The following is a 22,656-nucleotide window of genomic DNA, read 5'->3' as shown; positions in this document are numbered from 1 at the left end:
AAATAAAAATGTGAGTGATACAAGAAGGCAGAAGGCTAGAGGCTGCCCACCTAGCCTTTACCTTGACTCGACCCCAAGTTTGCCCTTTGCTGGAGTATGAGACCCAGGGAGTAGATGCAAGAAGAGTAGGCAGAGTGCCCACACATCCTGGCTGGCAGCTGCAGAGATGCATTGTTTTGGAGGGAACAGTTCTCCATTCCACCCTAGACTCTCCATATCAGGGCTGAGAGGAACTGAGATGGTGATGCAGAAAGTGGGACCACATCACAGGTAGAGGTGACTTAAGGAATGGGGAGACATCAAACGTAATCCATTTCCATAAGAGAAACTTGTGGGCTCCTTTCATACAGATTATGTGCGGATGTTGCCTGAAGGTTGCTGGGGGAGAGTAACAAATCTCTCCACCCATATAAAGGCAAACAGTTGGGGGAAATCTGAGGTGCAGGGGGAGAGAGCCTCCAAAGCTTCCAACAAGTATTGGAATTTCTGGATGTTTACCTGAAATCCAAACTTCATAATGCCTTTATAATTAAGGTATTAATGAAATAATTAAAACCTATCAGGGTGTATATCAACCCTCTGGGAGCAGGGAGCCTGGTGGAAATTCTCCTGGGAAGATGGTGGAATTGACAGCTGTCTTTAAAACTAACATTTGTAAACTCTTTGGGGTTTAGACTGTGCACACTGCCAGATGTATACAGTGCCTAACACAAGAGGGCTCTGAACTTGACTCTGGTCCTGGATGCTACTGTAAAAATAAGTATCTGATATTAATAAAAATAGTTTAGAACACATTTTACGTGAAAGACTACACAAACTAAAGTGGTACATTATGTCTTGTAATACAATGGGGAATAAAGAGAGTTGGTCTCATCTCTGAATTTTCTGGCTTTTGTAAATTAATTCTAACCTTTTATAATAGTTAAACCACAAAAGGGACCATGCTTTAGCCACATTCTTTTTTTAATAATTGCTACTTATTAAAATACCAGAGATCCAGCAGAAGAGAAACTTCTACTCATAAATTTAACAAGAACTGTGCAGAGGTATTTCTTTGTGTCCGCATTCACAATGAATACTGTAACAATACGATTCTTGCTGTGCAAGTTCGCATGTCTCAAGTTCAGGAAATAACAGGAACACTAAAACCTTGGCTACATTAGCAGTGAAATATAATGCACACTCGCTGCAACTCTTTACCAGTGGGCTCAGTGGCTGAAAAGTAATGTCAACAGTTCTCAGATTTCTACCACTATGCCAGTCATTAATGACTGAAAAACAGATGACTGAAAAATGCTTCTGGCCTATCCAATGTATAGCATCGCTGGACCTGCACTGGTGATGAAGAACAGCTAAGTAGTTTGGTGGTGTAAATGCTGCCTCAGTTAAAAAAACCCTTCAACTTTGATCTCTCTTTTAAACTCACAAAAGACCCCTAGGCAATTTATAAAGATCAAGCTTAAAAATGCCCCCTGCCCCCTTCTTTTTTTGAGAGAGGAAAAAAGACTTTAGATTAAGTTTGTGAAAATAGACTTGGAACCCAAGAGGAAAAAACAGAACCCATTCCTTTGATAAGACTATTCTCAAATCCAAGCTACAGTGATTTCAGAGCACTGCAGTGGAGAAGAATAGGCCTTTTAGTGCTGAACAATAGCATCAGTGTGGTCAATCAATTGACACAGGAGTATTAGAACAGTTAAACTGAATCTAGGAAAGGAAGGATTAAAAATGATGCATTATTGTATCAACTAGCAGTCCTCTAACCAGCCAGAAACCTAGAACAGCAACAAAAATGCTGCGATACAGTTTCTCCAATTGCACTGGAGAGGGGGAAAGAGATGTCAATTTTAGTAGTAAAATGGTTAGCCCAGAGGAAGAAGAAAGACTGAAATGGTTGGTCTCCTGACACATACGACTTACCCCTGCATACACCAAATAGCAGTGGATGGGGAATTTGTGGCAGTTCTGAGACCCATTCATGTCAGCAAGTATCACCTTTACAGGAGAAACCTAAACAGGTTCCTGGACCCAGGGAAAGAATAAATGAAAAAATACTGGAGATTTTTTTCATAAAAGGGATAAAAAATAAAATCCGTCTACATCCTGTAATTTGCATAATCACATTATCTAGAGGGCCTTGCATAAGGACTAAGGTGTCAAAACACTGAAATTTTAAGACAGCAAGCAAGCCACTAATAATAGAGTATAATTTTCTCACATAGCTCTCAATAGTCAGACTCCTAGGGTGGTAATGATGAGTAAAGAGTTGCTACATTCAGCTGGGTATTTTCTTTGCTTAAGTCTCTCTTTTCATGTAACAAGCAGAATCCAAAGAACGAATATCTCTAAAAGGATATTTGCATTGTACAAATTTAACATGCATTATATACAAATACACACACCTCACTGAGATTCCCTGAAGACAAGAACATGCCTCATGGAATTACTTTATGCACAAAATTACACCCTTTCAGCAACAAACGTGGAAATGTTACACATATTACATTTCCAATCTAGGAACTTTACAAGCCAAGTAAGTCTCAAGTGTATTTTATGATGCTCTGGGTTAGATTTAAAAAATAAAAGATGTAACATTCTCTGTTTAAGAAAATGAGATTGACAAGACTTGCATAGCTCCTTCAAGAGGCTGAGGAAAACAGAATTGAATAAAATAAAATGCAGTAATAATATCTTGCTGCAAGGTGCTAAGCAACAAATAGAGGAATCTGCTTGAGTGAGAGGATGAAAAGTTGTTGGGCTTTTAAACACAACTAGAAAGAACTTGATGTAGCCAAAGAGAAAAGAGTGCAGCAGAGAAGAGCTGGGAGCCATCATGTTGACAAGTCAGCTTCTCAGCAGGTCTAAACTCCAAAGCAGGCAAACTCCACAAGGAGAAGTGAAGCATTTGAAGGAATTCTAGGCAAAAGCAGAGGAACTCTGAGCACATTTAAGCATACCTCATTTTTCTGGGAAAGGATTCTCAGATTGCCACACCTTAATAAACTGTTAATTATGTATTACAACCAGAAGAGTGAAGAGGGAGCCAAACACCAGCCCTCTTGTGGCTGTAGGAAGGAGACGCAAGGCACCCTAGGAGTGAAGATCTAGAACTCAGTGCAGCAAAAGATCAGAGTGCATGATTAGGTTTGACCAGGGCCGGTTCCAGGACCCAGCACGCGCTTGGGGCGGCATGCCGGGGGGGGGGCGCTCTGCTGGTTGCCGGGAGGGCGGCAGGCGGCTCCGGTGGACCTCCCGCAGACATGGCTGCAGAGGGTCCGCTTGTCCTGCGGCTACAGTGGACCTCCCGCTGGCGTGCCTACGTATGCTCCACTGGAGCTACGGGACCAGCGGAACTCCGCAGGGACGCCTGCGGGAGGTCCATGGGAGCCGCGGGACCAGCGAGCGGCAGAGCGCCCCCTGTGGCGTGCCGCCATGCTTGGGGCGGTGAAATGGCTAGAGCCAGCCCTGGGTTTGACCAGTGAAGAAGCAATGTCAGGATAAAATGGAGGCAGACTTGTGAGAAGTGTAACCTATGACAATGACTTAACAATTGTGAGTAGGAGAGGAGAAACTTGGATAAAGCAGGGGATGGCAGAGACCCTCACAGAGATGCTCGGAATGGGACAGCAAGTACCACAGCTGCCAGTAATTACCCGGACACAAGATTCGATTGAGAGGCCAGAGGAATCAGAAAGGACAGTACAGTTCTGGTATTGTATTGGGAGTACCTCACACACAAATCTCAGATTACTTTCTAGATAAGCTTTAACTACCATCTCAACAACTCCATTTGAGAATTCTGCATGAAAAATACTGGTTTAATTTGTAAATCAAAACTGCTAGCTGTTTTGAGACTATTTTAAACCCCAGCTTTTGCAACAGACCACAGCTAAGTGGAGTGAAAAAGATAAAATCCTTTGAATAGGTTTCAGTTAAGATTTCCAAATAGATTTCAGATTAACAGGACTACAGTTAAAATCAGGGCAGGTTATTTTAGATTAAAGTAAGGGTTGGGTTATTTGGGAATAGCAAGGGAAGTTTCATTTTAATATTAATAACTCTTCCAAATTAATTAATAGCTAAGAACTGCAATGAATCACTTTCTGAAATAATCTGAGATGGTTAGATTAAATCCAGCAAAAGGGAGTCAATTTGCTGACTGTAAATTATCAAAGTCCCATGTGTACTAGTTAGCTCATATTTATTAATTCTGTGGGGAACAAAATGAATAACCCATGGAAAGTAGTTAACAGAAAATAAGGGTACTTGTAAATGAAGGTTTACTGTAGAATAATTATGTTTTTGAAGAACATGTAATTAATTTTATTAATTTTTAATGACATTTAGGGAACTGAAATCTGAGATGCTCCACAGAAATAAGATGACTGTTAATGGTAACAGGATTGTCAACTGTTGTAATTTTGGCTAAAAAAAGGAAAGCTGGTTTCCTAAAGTAGCAATCCAAAAAGGTGTGAAACACGACCCTTTCTGAAGAGTTGTTTATAAAACCTAGAACAGGGTAACCTGAAATTCAGAGTAAGGAGTCCATGGGAGTTTGCTATCTTAGTCAAAGTGGCTGGTGGGAAGTCATTTCTCTAACGTTTCATGGTAAGTGGCCTGGAACAACTTTGGTAAAATGACCTGCCACACAAACTTGTGACCTGTTTTACCTTCTGTAGGGGACAACTACAATCTTACCAGAAGCCCCCCAGAGATAATACAGCAGTGGTGCAGGGAGGGAGATGGATATGGAGACACTTGCGTCATATAACAGCATTTAAATGAGCCTTGAGACCTCCTAAAAAGCCAGTTCTTGTGCCTCTCATTGGTGGTTAGATGTTAGTTTCCCAGACTACTGATCTACCACTGATCTGAAGAACAACCCTTAGACAGGAACACAGACCAGTTTTCTATTCGTCCAGCCTGCATCTCAGCTCTTTAAGATGTTTTTACAAAGCTGCAAAGCCACTTCTCTATCATCTGATAAATACAAAATTAAAAGCATTCCACCCAAATGTCGGATGCCCTTTAAACAAAGTATATTATATAGTCCCAGTGCTTCTCCAGTTAAGACAACTGGAAGACCTAATTTAAAACAAAAATGCACAATGCTATTGTCAATATATTTTCTTTTTTGTCTTTAAAAATATACAAACCTTTGCTTAGGCTAATTTACTTAGCATATTCTTCTCTCATCTGCATCTCCTGGCTTCTTATCAAAGTCCTGATATTTCTGCTTGGAAAGTCTTTCCCAACTAACCTGCTTATCTGTGGTAATGAATACTCATGCAAACAGGCACAAAATTAAATGGCTTCTTTAGAGCGATTATGATAGATTAAGCCCTGCTTAATCTACATAATCAAATTGCTTCTGTGTTCAGCAATAATACCTTTTCTGCTGTCCAGGGAGCAGCCAATGCTAAACCTGCTCTCCCAATAGCTCCCTTCTGAGAAACGCCAACAGCAGTGAAAGGGAGGAGAGTTATTTAAGAGGTAATGGAGCAGCAGATGTACGAGGTGCACCTTTAACTCTGAACATAACAAGCCAGGTCAGAGTGAAGGGTGTCTACCTCTCAGGAGGCGTGGAAATATCATGCAGGATAATAAGGAAAAACCAAGTACAAGAGGTTCTCCTCAGGACACTACCTACATTCCAATTGTCTATCACAGACAAACCTTAAATTGACTCTCCCCCACATACATGCATTTTAAGAAGACAGACATTTCTGCTTGCCTAGCATTGTTCTAGAAGTAATACTTCATTTCCTTTCCCTCGGTAAGAAAGCCATGTGTGTATCCACTAGTTTTCTAATGGTGTTTACACTCTAATAGAGCAGCAGAATTTATTAACAACTTCAATAATAGAATTGAAGTTTTACATCAAGCTGGCTGTCTTGCCAGTGTGTTAGGGAATATTTTTTTCTTCTGTTAAGGAGAGACTTCTTAGAGCCAGGCATGTACATTACAAACCTCTCAGTTTAGAAGTTAGAGGTATGCATTTAGGACAGATGACAGGGTCAGAAGTTCCGGAGCATATCCCTGACTCTGCCATTAACTTATTGTGCAACTCATTGTGGGTAAAAATTTTCTAGATTGGCTTCTAATTTTAGGTGGCCTACCAATTTTCAGGAGTTGCTAAGCATCAGCAGCTCCCACCAACTTCAACTGAGAGCCACTTTAGAAAATGTGTATATTAGAATCTCTGTGACTCAATTTACCCATCTATAAAAGGTGAGTATACTTACCAAAACAAGTGCTCAGAGAATTAGTTCACTGATTTATCTAAAGTGTTTAAGATCTCCAAAAGGCATGGTACAAGACCAAAGTAGTAGTAGACTAACTACTGTATGTTTACTACAAACTATTACCGCTGTTATCAAAATGTACAATTTTCTGGCCACTCTAGTGTCTCAGAGGCAGTGCTCTGACAGGGAGCACTGCGCTCAGATTTTTGGGAGAGGAATAGTCTTGATCAATCTGGCCAATTATGGATTGGTATTGACAGATGCAGAAGAAACACCATGTCCAGATGGCGTTTCTCTTCAGATGAAAGATGATAGCTGTGACAGAGGATCTCAAGAGGATGGAAAGAGGGAACAGAAAGCAGCTCAGGGCTCCAATGATAACTCAAAGGATTCCTTCTCTGCGCGCGCGCACACACACACACACACACACACACCCTGCCACCTTCTCTCGAATCCCTTACATCAGAAGGAAGCATAAATTAATTTTTATTTCTGTTAGTTTCAGTGGGCATTTGATGGGAAAACGGATGCAGATGTTAGGAATCACACAAAAAGCATTTGGTGCAAATGGAGGGAATTGATGGGAATTCTCTGTGACAAAAATGTGCCAAGCAAATTAGGTCAGCCATGATGTATGAGTTAGAATGCCAGCCAATGAGGAAGAGAGAACAACTTCACACTGCAGAAATGAGATTGCTCAGGTGGATGCTGGGTACAACAAGGGCTGAGAGGTACAACATGAAATGGTACGAGTCACGATGCAGGTAGCCCCCATCGTAGAAAAGCTGAGGGAGTATCAATTGAGATGCCTGGGCCAGCTGAGACAGAGGTGCGAGATGTGTTAGCAAGAGGGTACAAAAAACTAGTAGTTACAGGATAAAGACCATAAGGAAGACCCAGAATAAAGTAGTTTGAGATGCTGAAGGAGGACATGAAGAAGGTTGGTGTCACCCTGGAAGACGCACTTGATAGGAATGCCTGGAGCCGTAGAACAAAAGCTGCCAACCCCGACCACCAGGATAAGGCAAAGAAGCAGCAGCTTCCGTGAGCGTTTTAACTATCCGAAGGGTTTTTATTGTTCTTGGATCTCAGATTTTGTACTTTAAGTGGCTACAGATACTTATACTTTGAGGAAAGCATCAGAACTTAAACTTGTTCCTCCCTTCTCAGTTGGTAAGGCTACTGAATTAGAGAAGAGTCCACAGCAGCACTACAGGGAAACTGAATCAACTATGGGTTACGTTGGGGAATCCTGAGGCAAAGCTAACACATTGTATTTCTATGCTGCCCTTCTGAAGAAGCAGTTTACAAATATAAGCAAGCTAAGCCTGAACACCCATGTGAGGTAGGTAGAGTAAGTTTTATAGCTAGGGATACGGAAGCAGAGAGAGTAAGAGACTTCCTCAAGGTCACAGAAAGACTGTGGCAAAGCCAGGAATAGAACTTCTTGACTCCCATACTGGGGAGACTGCCACAATACCATCACCTCTTCCAAGCATATTCCAAGATTCATTAAAACACTTGCCATCTTCCGGGGTGCTCACGTAGGTCTGAAGTCTCTTTAGAAAAGAGCACGTGTCATAAGTAGATAGGTAAGGGTTAATTTTATTTTACCTGTAAAGGGTGAACAAAGGGGGAACCAAACACCTGACCAGAGGACCAATCAGAGACCTGGATTTTTTTTAAAGTCTGGGAGGGAACTGGAAACTCGGTCTCTTTGTTTTCTCGGCTGTGAGTAACAAGCTTTTCTTCTAACTCCATCTCTTTATATTCTGGCCTATAATAGTGTGGAGTCAGCGGAACCAAAGTAATCGGCTGTGTGAGCTTTGATTTGTTATTGTACATGGGTGTTGGATTGTTGCATGGACTGTGGTGTGTGAATTGGGCTCTCTTTTAAGGATCCAGACTGTTTAGTCATATTTTCTGATAAGCAAGAGCCTGTATTGAGTTTCTTAATGCAGTTTATTGTATCTGTATTTTCAGTTTCTTTTATTATAAAGTTTCTTTTAAACTTGTGGGAGTCTTTTTCCTGTGAGGGCAAGAGGGGAGAGGAATTTCGTGTGCCAGGTTAGGGGGGGAGGAAAAGGCCCACTCGTGTGTCTTACTTTCCTTTGGTCCCAGGCGGAAAAAGGCTACGGGAACAAGGGGGGGAATCTCATTGTGTGAGCTGACTAGGTTTGAATTGTATAAGCCTAGGGGAAGCTAGATTGCCTCTTCTGGTTGTATTCAAAGGGAATAGGACAGCATCGCACCGGCTAACCCAGGAAAGGGGGGGAAGCTGGGGGATGAGATAGAGGAGACCCAGGGGCTCTGGGTCTTGGAGGGGTCCCCCAAGGAAAAGTTTGGGGAACCCGAGGGGGCCGAAACCCTGGAAAACTTCGGCTGGTGGCAGCGAAATAAGATCCAAGCTGGGTATAAGCTTGGGGGAGGTTCATAGTAAGCACCCAGATTTTGTACGCTAAAGTCCAGGTTTGGGAAAAGTTTCCCACAGCATGACATCACAAGAAAATGTAAGGGAGTGAAGAATAAGGAAACAGTCTCCTTGAACGGGGTACTGTGGATGTAGATCAGCTTTCTGGATCTCCCTGCAGTACAATAAACCAAACACACCAAGTGCACTTGTGAGGTTTGAGCAAGATCCACTGCACCATGGCAAGTGACTTGTGTTTGAAAATAAGCATGTGTGGGTACATTCAGAAGGAATAGCACTTAGCTCAGTGATAGCTGGATGTATTATAAAAAGAGATATGCGAGAGCCTCCTGGCAAAAAGCAAATCACATTACTGGCTGACTCAAGAAACAGTGCCAGTGCAGTATGTAGAGAAGCATGGGAGGTACCACATTCAGAGGTATAATGTCGAAGCAGAAAAAAACTCTGCTCTCTAGCCACATGCAGCTTTTCATAGCTCTCTTTCCAAATCAGAAGGTGATGCTCTGGTTGCCACAGGAGAAAAATATGGTAATTTAAAACAAAACCCAGGGAGAAACATGGGAACTAATGACAGACAAAATTAGGCTTCTCAAGAATGGTGACAGACTGAATGCCAGAGAGCTCAGTGAGCTCTAACTACTGTAATAATTGCTGAGCGCACCCTTTGAGATGATTTCATTGTTACTTTATGATACATTTGTTACATACAATTTTGCATTTGAGTTGTGTTGAATACTCTAGTAGCACTCCAACTCTGTTCAACAGTTTTTCAGCTGCTTACATTAGAGTGCCACTCAGATTAAAAGCATGACAGAAGTGAAAGATCGAGAGCAATGAGACTCAGAGGAAAAGGTAAGGAGAAGTAATCAAAAGGGCACAATTGATCCCTATTGTCTGGCAGATACATTGTAGTCAGAGGACAGGCTGGCTGGAAATATCGCAGCAAAGAAAAGAGAGGTGAAAGGGAAGTTTATGGATGCAGTGGGTTACTTCAAGGCTTTCACTAGTGCAGATCTGGGTTGAAAGTTGCGCAATTTCTACTGTCCACTTGAGACTTCGCATCCATTTATCTACATAAGAAACTCACCTCAAAACCTAGCTTGTGATCCAAAAGAATATTAGCACCATTCGTATCCTTAAAATTGAGAGGCCATTTTTTCCGTTGACTTTAAAATTAGATACACAAAGTTCAGATCCAGATCCAAATTCTCTCAACACTAGAAAGTTTTAGTTTGGGGAGCTTGGTTCAGGACAATTCATTTGAAATAGTCTCATGCTATTTATGATTGTGAGGACACTTCTAGTATACCGTAAACACAGATAAGCAATTGTTAACTTGCTAAAAATATTACCTTTCAGGCTGCAATTTCTCAGGTTTGTTCTCAGTCCAAATCTCTCTACACAAGTTTATAAAAATTCCATTTAGCTATTTGAACCCCAAGAATGAATCCTCCCCAAATTAAGGACCTCATCTGCAAACACTTATGCACATGAGTAAGTTTACAGAGGTGTTTTTTACATGTAACTTTAGAAAGCTCTTTTTAAATACTGCAGCTCAAAACCAGCATATTTTTCAATAGTTTAAGCTTTAGAGTGAGAGAAACACTAAAAGTGCAGCGGGTACACTACAAGAGAAGCATGCACTCTGTATATTTTTGGAACAAAGTTAATTGAAATAGTAACTGAGATAATGTAGCTGGTGCTTAGCTCAGACATGTATTAGGGTGTGAATCCCATATAGATGAGATAACATTTAAACATGCATGGTGAATTTACTTGAATGTGATGTTCATATACAAAATTCATATAAAAATGAAACAAGGAAATTAAATGCCAAAAAACTGTATTAATGCATCACTATGGTTAAGATTTTCAGTGCACAAACTCTTTCTGATTACCACAATCATTTGAATTCCCCAATTTTAACAACTATTACACTGCAGTTCCATTTTTTTATACTCTTCAATTACTCTGCAAATGTGCACTTTACTGCTGACCTTGGAATATAACTGGAGAACACACAAAAGTGGAGCCAAAACTTCAATGACACCATCTTAAATGAACATATTCACCCAGACGCAATCTTGGCAAAAATAAGCAGAAAACTTACCCCATCTGGCAGTGCCCTCCAGCACACAGCACTGACAAACTCATTTGTATCATCCTCTTTCCGGTCCTTGTCCAGGACGCTTTTGACTGTGTCAAATTTGAAAGTCAGAAGTGTCTTTGAGAGGCCCTTGTAGTACAGGTAGAGGGAGTTATTTTCGCTTCCTGTAAATAAGCAAATTAATAAAATAAGTTCTAGAAATAGACCCTTGATAAGCAAGGCTTTTTAGATCTTTTACTGATAGTGTAGAGAATTATTTCAGGCTAGTTCCTGTGAGTTTTATTGCCCCCTCTACCTCCTATCACTGATAGCTGCTGCAACTAAAGTATAGGATCACTACAGAGTGGATGTCCAGGTTACTATGTTATAATTACAAGAGAATCAATATACAATTACAACACTGTTCTGGTAAGACTTTAACCTTGTTCCATAACTTTGGCAGATACTCGAAAAGGCATGGAGCATAATTAAAGACCCCATGTGCAAATTGCACAGATGTCAGTGGAACTCAGATGGGGGATGGCAGCACAGCAGCAACATTTAGGGGGATCTTTTCACCAGTGTTGGAATTGTTTCAACTCCTAATCCAGCAATAATTGGTTTAACTATCCCAGAGAGGCAAGTCCACCATTGTGCACTGCAGTAGGAGATGCAGACTTACATAGGTCTGACTGCCAGTTTTAACAGTAGGAAGAGAGCAATCTCTGTGGAAGCTAGTTGTGGTTTTAAAAAGATTTAGTCTTCTAGAAAGCTGTCTGAATATAGGGAACTGGACTGGTTTGTCTATGTAGAGTGCTGTGCTAAATGACACACAAGACTGCCAACCCCCAGGATCATCCAACTGGTATAGAATCCTGACCTTCCCTAAAAGGACTTGGAGGGATTTTTTCAGTTCAATTATTATTTTTAAGAGACGTATGTCATATTCATGTCAGCTATGTAGGGACTGTGAACTTACCTGTGGGCTTTCCAGTTAAAGTCTGGTGGTTAAAGCAAATCATGTAAGTTAGGCCAGAACAGAGTAAGTGCACACTGCTGTACAGCTACTATTTTTTATACTATTCTCTAGGGCAAAGGCTGAGGGGAGAGGCTAAGAATAATCCTGTATTTTCTAAGATGTCTCAAGTACTGAGTTCATTTTTATGCATACTTTTCATTAGAAGTAGTGCAAGCCCTGAGGAGCCATGAAAATATTTCTTTGGGTGGACGCTCTACTCACCACAGGCAATGTAGTCTCCATTGGACGCCAGGCCTACAAAATTCTTCTCATTGATGTGACCCTTGAAAGAGCGCAGACAGTGTGGTTTCCCTACATTCCACAGCTTCAGCTGACTGTCTGTTGACCTGCAATCATCAGTACAGAAAAGTCAGAATACTACCATGAGACAGGGGACCCCAATTTGAATTGTGATTCCTTAGTGTGATACAACTCTCACACAGCATACTTGATGAACTCAAGGAGGTTTTACATGATTTCATGTCTTGCTCAAAGTGAACCAGTGAAAGTATCACATTAGATTAAAGCCTGTCAAATGGGTGACTAGGCTGCACAAAAAACTGTCCCAACAAGGTTATTCCTTTCTCCAATGCTGTTGTCAATACCACTGTCCTCCACTTCACTCACTCTCATAACCCTGGGCCATCTTTGATTTCTTATCTCCACACATCCAAGACATTATCAGATGTTTCTTCCTCTACAATATAGCCATAATCTGTTTCTTCCTTTCTGCCCTGCTAGTGAAAATACTTGTCCACGCGCTTACCTCCCGCCTTGAATATTGTGACCTCCTCCCGTAGGTTCCCTGTAAGTATGGCACTCACCTCTAGTCCATCTAAACCTCAGCAGCTAAAATTAACCTCTTGTTTATGAGATGTCACTTATTTTTAAATCCCTCCACTGCATCCCCTATTTCTCAGTCTGCCCTCAAGCCTCTGCACAGGTTCTGGGCAGGGTTAACATCTCTGATCTCATTTATCATGTTCCCTTTAACCCACAAATAAAACTAGCCTTAACAGCCCTTTTTCCATTGACTCCAGCCTTCATGTCTTCTTTCTCTTTGCCCTCAATGCACGGAATGACCTTCCAATCCCACTGCAAAAGGCTTTTATACTTCTCCTCATTCAAATTCTTCTTACTGACTCACTTGTGTCCTCCACAAATACTACCCCACGTTAAGCTCCTCTATTCCATCACTATCCAAGGAAGTGGGAAAAACAAGTTAACTCAGTTCTTTGGATCTCCCAGTATTGTCCTGTCCTCATTATGCCTCAGGGTTTTACAGTAATATTAAATATTTATAGTATGGTTGCATCCAGAGCCCATGACTAGAATCAGGTCCCACTGTTCTAGGTATAGGTGCAGTTCCTGCCCCAAAGTTTCTTGTACAACTCAAATATATTTTCAACCCACTCCATTGCCTACAAATTGGTGGTGATAGTTTCATTTACTACGTATCTTTGACTGATTCAATTGCACACAGATCATTAAGTTATCACCATTAGGACTACTTTTAACAATGCAAGCCTTCAGCATCTCAACCCATTAGAACTAGAAATGGAAGGTTTATATCTCTGGAAAAGGGAAATTTCCAAGTGCTGCAAAAGACCACAGCTTTTCTTGACTCAGTAGGTCCATTGTGAATAAAGTATCTGGGTAGTTTCTAAAATGTATCATAATTCTTCTCTCCATCAGAGTCCTGAAATATTAGAACTTGGGGTAATAATGCCAAGCAGAGGGATAAGAAAAAAAAAATACTTAACTCAGATTTTTCATTGCAGTAAGTGGTATACGAAGACTCCATGATGGCATAGAATAGAGGTTTTATTAGCATTACACTCTCACAGCTTACTCACAAGTGAGTAACATGCCAATCTAGTATGCATATGCTAATCAATATATTTCCATAGACAAAAATGGTTTAAAAGCAGATAATATTGCTTCAGGCACATCCCAAGTCACCCAAACCCTTATAATTCAGGAAGCAACAAGGGGAAAATCTCTCATTCTGTGACACCCATAGAATTATCGCCAATGGTACAATTCCTGCCTCCACAGGAACAAACATTTTTATCTCCAAAATATACCCCAAACCCCCACATACTGCAACATGCATGTAGTAACTCATGCAAACCTTACTCAGACCTCAAACAAAGTTACAATTATAACAGATGAGGAGAGAGGTGTAGTTTGATTTGTCAGACATTTGTAACAATAGCATAAAATCAGAGTCAATGTTTTGATTTATATCTTTTGTTACTGGGACTCAGGAAGAGAGAAAATTACTTACTTTATGCTAACTGGGGGTTCTTCAAGGTGCGTGTGGCCCTTACCTGTATTCCACTGGGCATATGCATGTGCTCCATGTGACCAGAGTTGAAGAATTTTTGAGAGCATTCTCCATTGGTCTGTGCATGCACCCTCACTCTCCTCTCATGCCTCCAACCCAGGTGATAAAGAATGGAGCAGACAAAGTGCCTCTTCAGTTTCTTCTGTACGGTGAATCCAAGAATAAGCCAAAGCAGAGGGGAAGAGAGCAGGAAGAATATAGATAGGGATCACGCATCTAGAAGTATCTTCAGTTACAGTAAGGTAACTCTCTCTTCTCCTTCAAGTAATGGCCCCTTTGTGTATTCCGCTGTGACTGACTGACAGGCACTACTCAAGAACAGTAACTCCTCACTTAACATTGTCGTTATGTTCCTGAAAAATGCGACTAAGTGAAACGATGTTAAGCAAATCCAATTTCCCCATAAGAATTAATGTAAAGGGACGGGGATTAGGTTTGCCACTGATGTCATTTGTGTTCCTGTACAAGGAGCCCTCTCCCTCTGAGGGGGAGGAAGATGCAACAGCTGACAGAGTAAGATACAGCCTGAGATCCATTTAGAAATCCTCAGAGGATCTAGTTTGACCTCAGACTCTTCCGGCTAAGGCGATAAAGAGTCTCAGTGATTTTCTGATTGGCTATGTCCTTTGCAGGGAAAAGGTTAAGGACTGTCGCATTTCAAGGGAATTAAGTCTACTCTTTGTCATATGCTTCTGGTTCAGGAAAAAATAGGAAAGTGAATTGACTGGATTAGTCGAAACTCTAACTACTGTGGGGGTGAACTTAAGATGTAAATGAAATTGTGTCTCTAGGGAATATAGCGTAAGGTGGATCTGCCAACAGTGCTCTCAGCACACCTCCTCCTGGCTGAGGTGATGGCTACCAGGAATGCAACATTCATCGACAGGAGAGACATGGAACATGCAGCTAGTGGTTCGAAGGGAGGCATAGTAAGCACTTAAAGAACAAGGATTAAGTCCCACTGAGACGGTTTCATTACTGGCGGAAAGGTTCGGATTAGACCCTTCCAGAATCTAGTAGTCAGTGGGTGAGTGAAAAATGAGCAACCATGTGAAGGTGAGTGGTATGCACTGACTGCTGCCAGGTGGACCATAAATCTTGACTTTAGTAAAGCTTTTGATACTGTCCCACATGACCTTCTCATAAACAAACTAGGGAAATACAACCTAGATGGAGCTACTATAAGGTGGGTGCATAACTGGTTGGAAAATCATTCCCAGAAAGTAGTTATCAGTGGTTCACAGCGATGCTGGAAGGGCATAATGAGTGGGGTCCTGCAGGGTTTAGTTCTGGGTCCAGTTCTGTTCAATATCTTCATCAGTGATTTAGATAATGGTACAGAGAGTACCACTTATAAAGTTCGTGGACGACACCAAGCTGAGAGGAGTTGCAAGTGCTTTGGAGGATAGAATTATAACTCAAAATGATCTGGACAAACTGGAAAAAATGGTCTGAAGTAAATAGTAAATTCAATAAGAACAAATGCAAAGTACTCCATTTAGGAAGGAACAATCAACTGCACAAGTACAAAATGGGAAATGATTGGCTAGGAAGGAGTATTGGGGAACGGGATCTGGGGGTCATAGTGGATCAAAAGCTAAATATGAGTCAACAGCGTAACACTGTTGCAAAAAAGAGAACATCCTTCCGAGATATATTCACAGGAGTGTTGAAAGCAAGACACGAGAAGTAATTCTTCTGCTCTACTCTGCGCTGATTAGGCCTCAACTGGAATAGTGGGTCCAGTTCTGGGAGCCACATTTCAGGAAAGATGTGGACAAATTGGAGACAGTCCAGAGAAGAGCAACAAAAATGATTAAAGGTGTAGAAAACACGATCCATAAGGGAAGATTGAAAAAATTGGGTCTGTTTAGTCTGGAAAAAAGACAGAGGGGACATGATAACAGTTTTCAAGTACATAAAGGAGGTTGTTACAAGGAGGAGGGAGAATAATTGTTGTTCTTAACCTCTGAGGATAGGACAAGAAGCAATGGGCTTGAATTGCAGCAAGGGAGGTTTCAGTTGAACATTAGGAAAAACTTCCTGTCAGGGAATCATCACTGGAGATTTTTAAGAGCAGGTTAGACAAATACCTGTCAGGAATGGTCTAGATAATACTTAGTCCTGCCTTGAGTGCAGGGGAACTGGAATAGATGACCTCTTGGTCCCTTCCAGTCCTATGATTCTATGATAAAGAGTTAATAGAAAGACTAGCTGTTTTGAGAGAAAAGACAGTTCAGAATAAGGCGCGGGGGCGGGGGGTAGAGATACTCGCAGCTTTTGGGAATAATTTTTTTTTCGTGCCCACAAAGAGAAATGCTTCTACTTGGCTAAATAGCATTTGCTAGTGGAATCTTTGAATGCTTTGCTCCGCTAGAGAGCAAGAACACAGAGTTGATGCCCATTCAAAATTCAGGCCTTGAGACAAAGTGCTGGGGGGACTGGGATCTTGATTCCATCTTTTGCCTGGGTCAGCAGACTGGAAAAGACTGAATGTTGATAGACAATCAAGACAACATTCGCAAGATACTCAGGGACCAAAACTGTGGGGTCAGTTGGGGACAATAAAGAAGACTCGTATCTTGTACTGACTAATTTTCTTTAAGACAAGGAATGCAAGGTAGGGAATGCAAAATTCAGATGGTCGGTCTGACCACAGAAGGAGAGCATCGCTGAGAATGATGTGCTAGGGCTCCTCTGGAAGAATATATGTTGCACTTTCTCTTCACTGAGAAAAAGAACAGGAGTACTTGTGGCACCTTAGTACCACAAGTACTCCTGTTCTTTTTGCGGATACAGACTAACACGGCTGCTACTCTGAAACTCTTCACTGAGAGGTGAACATGTTCCCATAGAGCAAAATCACTGTTCACTAATGAGTCATGTAACTCCCACTCATAGTTGATAGCAAAGTGTCTGCTGAGGGAGTTAGCCACCACAATTTGATTCCCAGGAAGGTAAGCTGCTGACAAGGTGATTTGATTGTTGATGCACCAGTTGCATAGAGTGACCACTTTCACACACAGGGGAATAGATCTCACTCTGACAACCGTCTTTTACATCAAAAAGCACATACTGTCTGACATTACAAGGATATGGTGACCTTGAATGAATAGTAGAAATGCTTTGCAAGCCTCTTGGACAGCCCATAATTCCAAAATGTTGATGTGCATTCTGGCTTCTCGGGCTGTCCAAGCACCCTACAACATGCAGCTGTCCATGTGAGCTCCCCAGTCTAAAAGGGAGGCATTTAATGATTATCCGATCTGGTGAGGAGGAAAGGAAGGGAATGTCCATGCATACCTGCTGGGGATTCTTCCACCACAATACAGATTTTATTTTGGTGGAAACAAGTTACTATGATGCTCATGGACTGTTTGGTGGGTACATGGTTTGAAAACACGCTTGCAGGCAATGAAGATATGCTATGCCATTCGTCAGATTCTAAGTACATGAAGTCATACATCCCAGTAGAGAAATTCTTACTGGTGTTCAAGAGTTGCTCATGATCTCATCTATGAGGTCATTCATTACTTGGAACAAATCCTTTGGCACAAGCCTTTGCCATGCCTGAATTGAGGGACCCTCTGAATAAGTCAGAAGTCTGTTGGAGTGAGGACAGACTTTTCTGAATTTACAATGACCCCATGGGAGACAAGAAATGAAGCACTGGCTAAGTCAACTCAGAGGCACCTTGGGATTGAGAAGCCAGTCGTCAAGGTAGGGGAAGCCCCAATGCCTGATATGGGCTGCTTCTACTACTACTAAGACAACCTTGGTAAAGACCCTGAGGATGGTTGTGAGGCCAAAGAGGCACACTATCAAAAATGGTTGAGGCCCACCATGAATCTGAGAAAACATCTGAGTGTGGGGTCAATGTCCATGTGAAAGAACCAGTTCTTAATATCGAGAGCTGTAAATAACGTATCTTTTTCCAGGGATGGAATTATAAATGCCAGTGTGACCATGCAAAATTTCAGTTTGCAAATAAAGAAGTTAAGAACACAGAGATTGAGGATGGGTCTTCAGCTTCCCTTCTTTTTGGGTACTAGGAAGTATGTTGAGTAAAAACCCTTTCCTTGATATGAAGTACCGCTTTATCGCTCCTCGCAGTAAGAGGGCTTCTGCCTCGTTTGTGAATCTCCTCATGAGATCAACCCCTGAAAAGGTGTGAGGATAGGGACTTTGGAGGGGTCAGGGATGCAAATTTGATTGCATAGCCAGAATGGATGACAATTAGTTCCTGTACTTGCCCACTGTTATTGTACTCCAGTTGTGGTAAAAGTGCTAGATGAACTCCAAAGGGTGTGTGGGAACCAGCAGGTGGTGGCATCACTGGTTTGCAGCACTCCAGCTCCCATCAAAAATATTATTTAGATGAGGGCTGGGTTAGCGATGATGATATTGCCATAGAAAGTGAGGGAAAATGGGACTTCTGAACCTTTTTGTTTCTTATGGGGTGGCTCATAAGGCTACTGGATGTAAACTTATTGGTCCATCAGTCTAGGCTTGTATTATTGCCTGTGGAATTCTCTCTTTGGGGCAGGTTTATATATTCCCAGAGAGCAGAAGGCAGCCTTGTAGTCCTTTGTAATGTGCAAGGACTCATCTGTCGTTTGGTTAAAAGGATGAGTTTCATCAAAGGGCAGGTCCCTCCATGGCGTTCTGGACTTCCTTGGGCTACTCTGCAGCATGAAACCAAAATTCATGTCACATCACAATGGCAGTAGCCATTGCTCTTGAAGATGTATCTGCTGCATCTACTGCTGGTTGAAGACAACCAACTTGCGTTCCTCAATGAGAGCCTGTAATTGAGCTCTAAACTGTTGCAGAAGTTAGACAATGAGTGCCATGAATTAGGAATAGTTCAGGTGATCATAACTGGCCATCAGTGCTTCGTGACTGGGTATTCTGAATTGACAGCTAGTAGAAGTGAAGATTTCCCTTCCCAATAAATCAATCATTTACCATCTCTCTCAAATGAAGCAGATTTACAGTGATCCAGTCTAGATTTCTCCATGGAAGCCTGGACAACAGAAGAGTTAGAAATACGATTAGAAAGAAAAATTCCACCCCTTGGCTAGGACAAACTAACGTTTTGCTGCCCTTTAGGGGTAAGGGCATAAGTGGCTGGTGAATGCCAGATTGTTCTATCTGGTTCCAGAATATCTTGAACAACAGGAAGTGCTATTTGGCTGGATCTGGAGGATTGGAGGATGTATAGGAGTTTATATTGAGGATCCTGAGCTTCCTCAAGGGAAATCTGTACCTCCTCTGAAACCGTACGTAACAATCCCTGGAACTGCTTATGGTCATCAACAGGTATGGACACACTGCAGTGACTGCTTCACCAGAGGTGACAATGGTCTCGTTGGTACCATCAGCACCACTGGATATGGTTCATAATCTTCCTTGGGGTCAGGAGGAAGCTTTGACTGTCCTTTTCGAGGGGAGGTGTGGACAAACTCCAGAACACTATGTCGACTGTGGGATAGTACAGGTGCCATGGTCCCCAGTATAGCCAGTAATTCATGTCAAAGAGTGGTTGTAGAGGTCCCCATGGCATTCTGAGGCAGTTGTAGAGGTGGAGGTTGGTTCCAGAGTGCTCCGGGTCTCTGATGGGGTGGACTCCTCGCATTAGCCCTGAAAGAGCTGAATTAGGCCAAGTGAGCCAAATCTGCTAATTAGTCTATAAGGTGCCACAGGACTCTTTGCTATTTATAGCTTAAGGCTCCCCTGCTTGAAGCCTGACAGACATATTGGAGCATGAGCTTTCGTGGGTGAATACCCACTTCATCGGATGCATCCGAGGAAGTGAGTATTCACCCACGAAAGCCCATGTTCCAATATGTCTGTTAGTCTATAAGGTGCCACAGGACTCTGCTGCTTTTACAGATCCAGACTAACATGGCTACCCCTTGATACTTAGGCTATAAGGACACCACTGATTGGAAACAAGCTCACCTGTGCAGGAAGAGGCAGGGCCTGTATAAAGCCAGGTAGCTATCTGCAGACAGGGGGCTGCTGAGAAAAGCTTTAGTCACTCTTTGAGTGGAGCGAGTTGGAGGCTATCACACCCACAGAAGGAAGAAGCCCAGGGAAACAGTAGCAAGATGTGGAACTGTACAAACTGCGGCTGCTTGTTTAGATTCCTGGGCTGGAACCCAGTGTAGAGGGTGGGCCTAGGTTCCCTTATTAGCCACTGGAGTAGCAAGGGCACTGGAGGCACCAACCAGACAGGAAGTCTGGAAAAACTGAATTCTCCGGAAGGGGAGGATTTTACTGACCTGGCCAGAGGCCCAAGCCACAGAGAGGAAGCTGCAGACCCAGGAGTGGGGCAGCAGAGCAAGACAAGACGGGAGAAGAAAACAACATAAGGAGAGTGCAAGCAGGCGGAGCTAATCCCCAGGACAGGCTGAAGGGGGTGCTGCACTCAGTGAGTGGACCCCATGACAGGGTCCCTTTTCTGGGAAGGCATGCCTAATAGGAGGAGACTGGTTCATCAGGCGGTTCAGAGACTCCCAAGAAAGGGACGATTCTGGATCTATCAGCGGTACAGACAGTTCTGCTGGAGGGAAACCATGACTGGATGATAGATTGGGAGACAGATGCCTCCCACAAGATGCATCTCCCAGTGGAGTCAGGTCCTCCCTCATGAGGGAAGGACCTGTTGGCAATGGAGACTGGGGATCCAGGAGAGCAAAGATGTCATCAAGTGGAGCATAATGCTTTGCTCTCTCTGGAGCGTGAGGGGTTTTGCCTGCCTGAACCAACTGAGCTGGAACAGTTACAATTTGCTCCAGTCAGGCAAGGCAGAATTATTACCCTCAGTGGCTGAGACGCTTGATGGTGCCTTTGTGTGTGTGCTGTCAGTTCCCAGTGTTTAGGTTTAGTTGGTACGAGAGGCACCATTGCTCCCAGCACACGGTATGGTACCGGAGCCCTGGATTTGTGGGTTTTCTTGTCATGACCCCGAGACTTCGGACATGCAGAAAGACTTGCTCAACTTAGGTAGGGTTGTATCTGACTTCTTTGGAGTAGACTTGGAGGATTTGCTTTCAAGGTTATGATAATACTCCTTGCCTTCTTGACAAGTCCCTCAACAGAGGATCTGTTCGAGCAGATTCCCTCATTCCCAAGTCAGACCTCGTGGCAGGAGGTACACTCCTTGCTGAGTCAGGCAGATATATGAGGGAAGAAGAGGGAAGTATTTTGAAGCCTGGAAGCGCAACAGAATATGGACGAGCAGAAAGGAGAGTTCCCCAGGACAGTGGTTCTATCTAATTATAAAACTTAAATGATAGAGTAAATGTCTAAACTATTTACAAACTGAAGAATGAAGGAAGACAAAGCTCTTGACACACTGGAGGAGCCAATCCAGGCCATGTGGAGACAGAACTGGACAGGCAGTCAGTCCACTCTGCTCTCTATCTTGTTGTTTGGAGGGTGCATGAGAAGAACAATGAACACTGTTTTCAAGAATTGACTGACTCCCCACAGTAGAATACACATCAGGACCATCACTCAAAAAAGGTGGTGTGTTCTCCTTTGATCTTATAAGCCTTAGCCAAGAGAATTTGTCAGACATTTCCCTTTCCCGTGCTTTCACATTTGTACCATGCTGCAGTAATTTCTAGAAATGGAGAAGGGTTACAATTTTACATTGCCTGCCCTCCCAGAGATATAGGGGCTCCTTGTATTATTAGGGCAGCTACTACTACTGATTTTAAACATAAGCTCTTGTACCTTCTATGGGTTGCTACCAGTCAGACTAGCTAACCCCATATCTATGAGTCACCAACACAATTGTTCCCCAGCTCCTAAGCTGCCAGAATTCTATGACTGCTTCTGCTTGCTTGTGCCATCAGTCAACTCATCAGGAAGGTCCTAATATATAGGCACTTAAACCTCTGTGTTTTAGTGTCATACAGTCTAAATCTTTGTTCATCAAAATAAAAATACTTAAAATCTATTGTTGATGGAATGCATTTAATAGTAACAAATTCATCTCAACCTCTAATTATGTTTTCATTGCTCAAGATACGAGCACCATAATGCAAGAACAATCTACCACTATATAGCAGGGAGAGGAAGAAAACACTGTTCCTCTCTCTTTGTTACCTTACACTTCTCCACTTCACATCCTCTCCAAAAAATTATCCTGAATACACTGCTCTATCAAAATCAGACTCTCTGTAAAGCAGCACCATGATCAATGGACCCTGCTAAACATTAGGCAGTTCTGAACACTGCCGGAGGTCAAAGCCTAACTTAACAAGGCTGAACAAATCAATATAATCTATGAAATGACTTTAGCTGGAAATAGAGAATTTTATTTGTATGTATATTTTGATTAAAGCAGTTAATCTTTGGTACTCAGAAACCTTACTACTATCTCTTCTCCCAAATTTGGAGAAGCTAAAAATGAAAGCAATCTACTTTTTATAAATTAATTTCAGCATGCAGTGGAAAAAGATCTCCCAGCTTTGCACGCACAATCCCTGCAACCCTGCTGTTGCCTTATCA

The 22,656-nt window shown here is 42.3% G+C and overlaps 1 protein-coding gene across 2 annotated transcripts in view; it reads right to left on the bottom strand.

Annotated features, from left to right (window-relative positions):
* The window catches only part of COP1 (COP1 E3 ubiquitin ligase), a 212,900-nt gene that overhangs the window by 47,590 nt on the left and 142,654 nt on the right, over positions 1-22,656 (bottom strand). For both annotated transcript variants that reach the window (XM_075067916.1, XM_075067915.1), the window contains exons 17-18: positions 12,003-12,127; positions 10,787-10,947 (exon numbers count right to left, since the gene is read on the bottom strand). In XM_075067916.1, the coding sequence (XP_074924017.1) occupies positions 10,787-10,947; positions 12,003-12,127 (286 nt within the window). The remainder of the gene's footprint in view (positions 1-10,786; positions 10,948-12,002; positions 12,128-22,656) is intronic.

This window comes from Chelonoidis abingdonii, chromosome 7, assembly GCF_003597395.2.
Source record: "Chelonoidis abingdonii isolate Lonesome George chromosome 7, CheloAbing_2.0, whole genome shotgun sequence".
NCBI lineage: Eukaryota > Metazoa > Chordata > Testudines > Testudinidae > Chelonoidis > Chelonoidis abingdonii.
The sequence above is the reverse complement of the archived record's forward strand: the minus strand, read 5'-3'. Positions and strand labels throughout refer to the sequence as shown.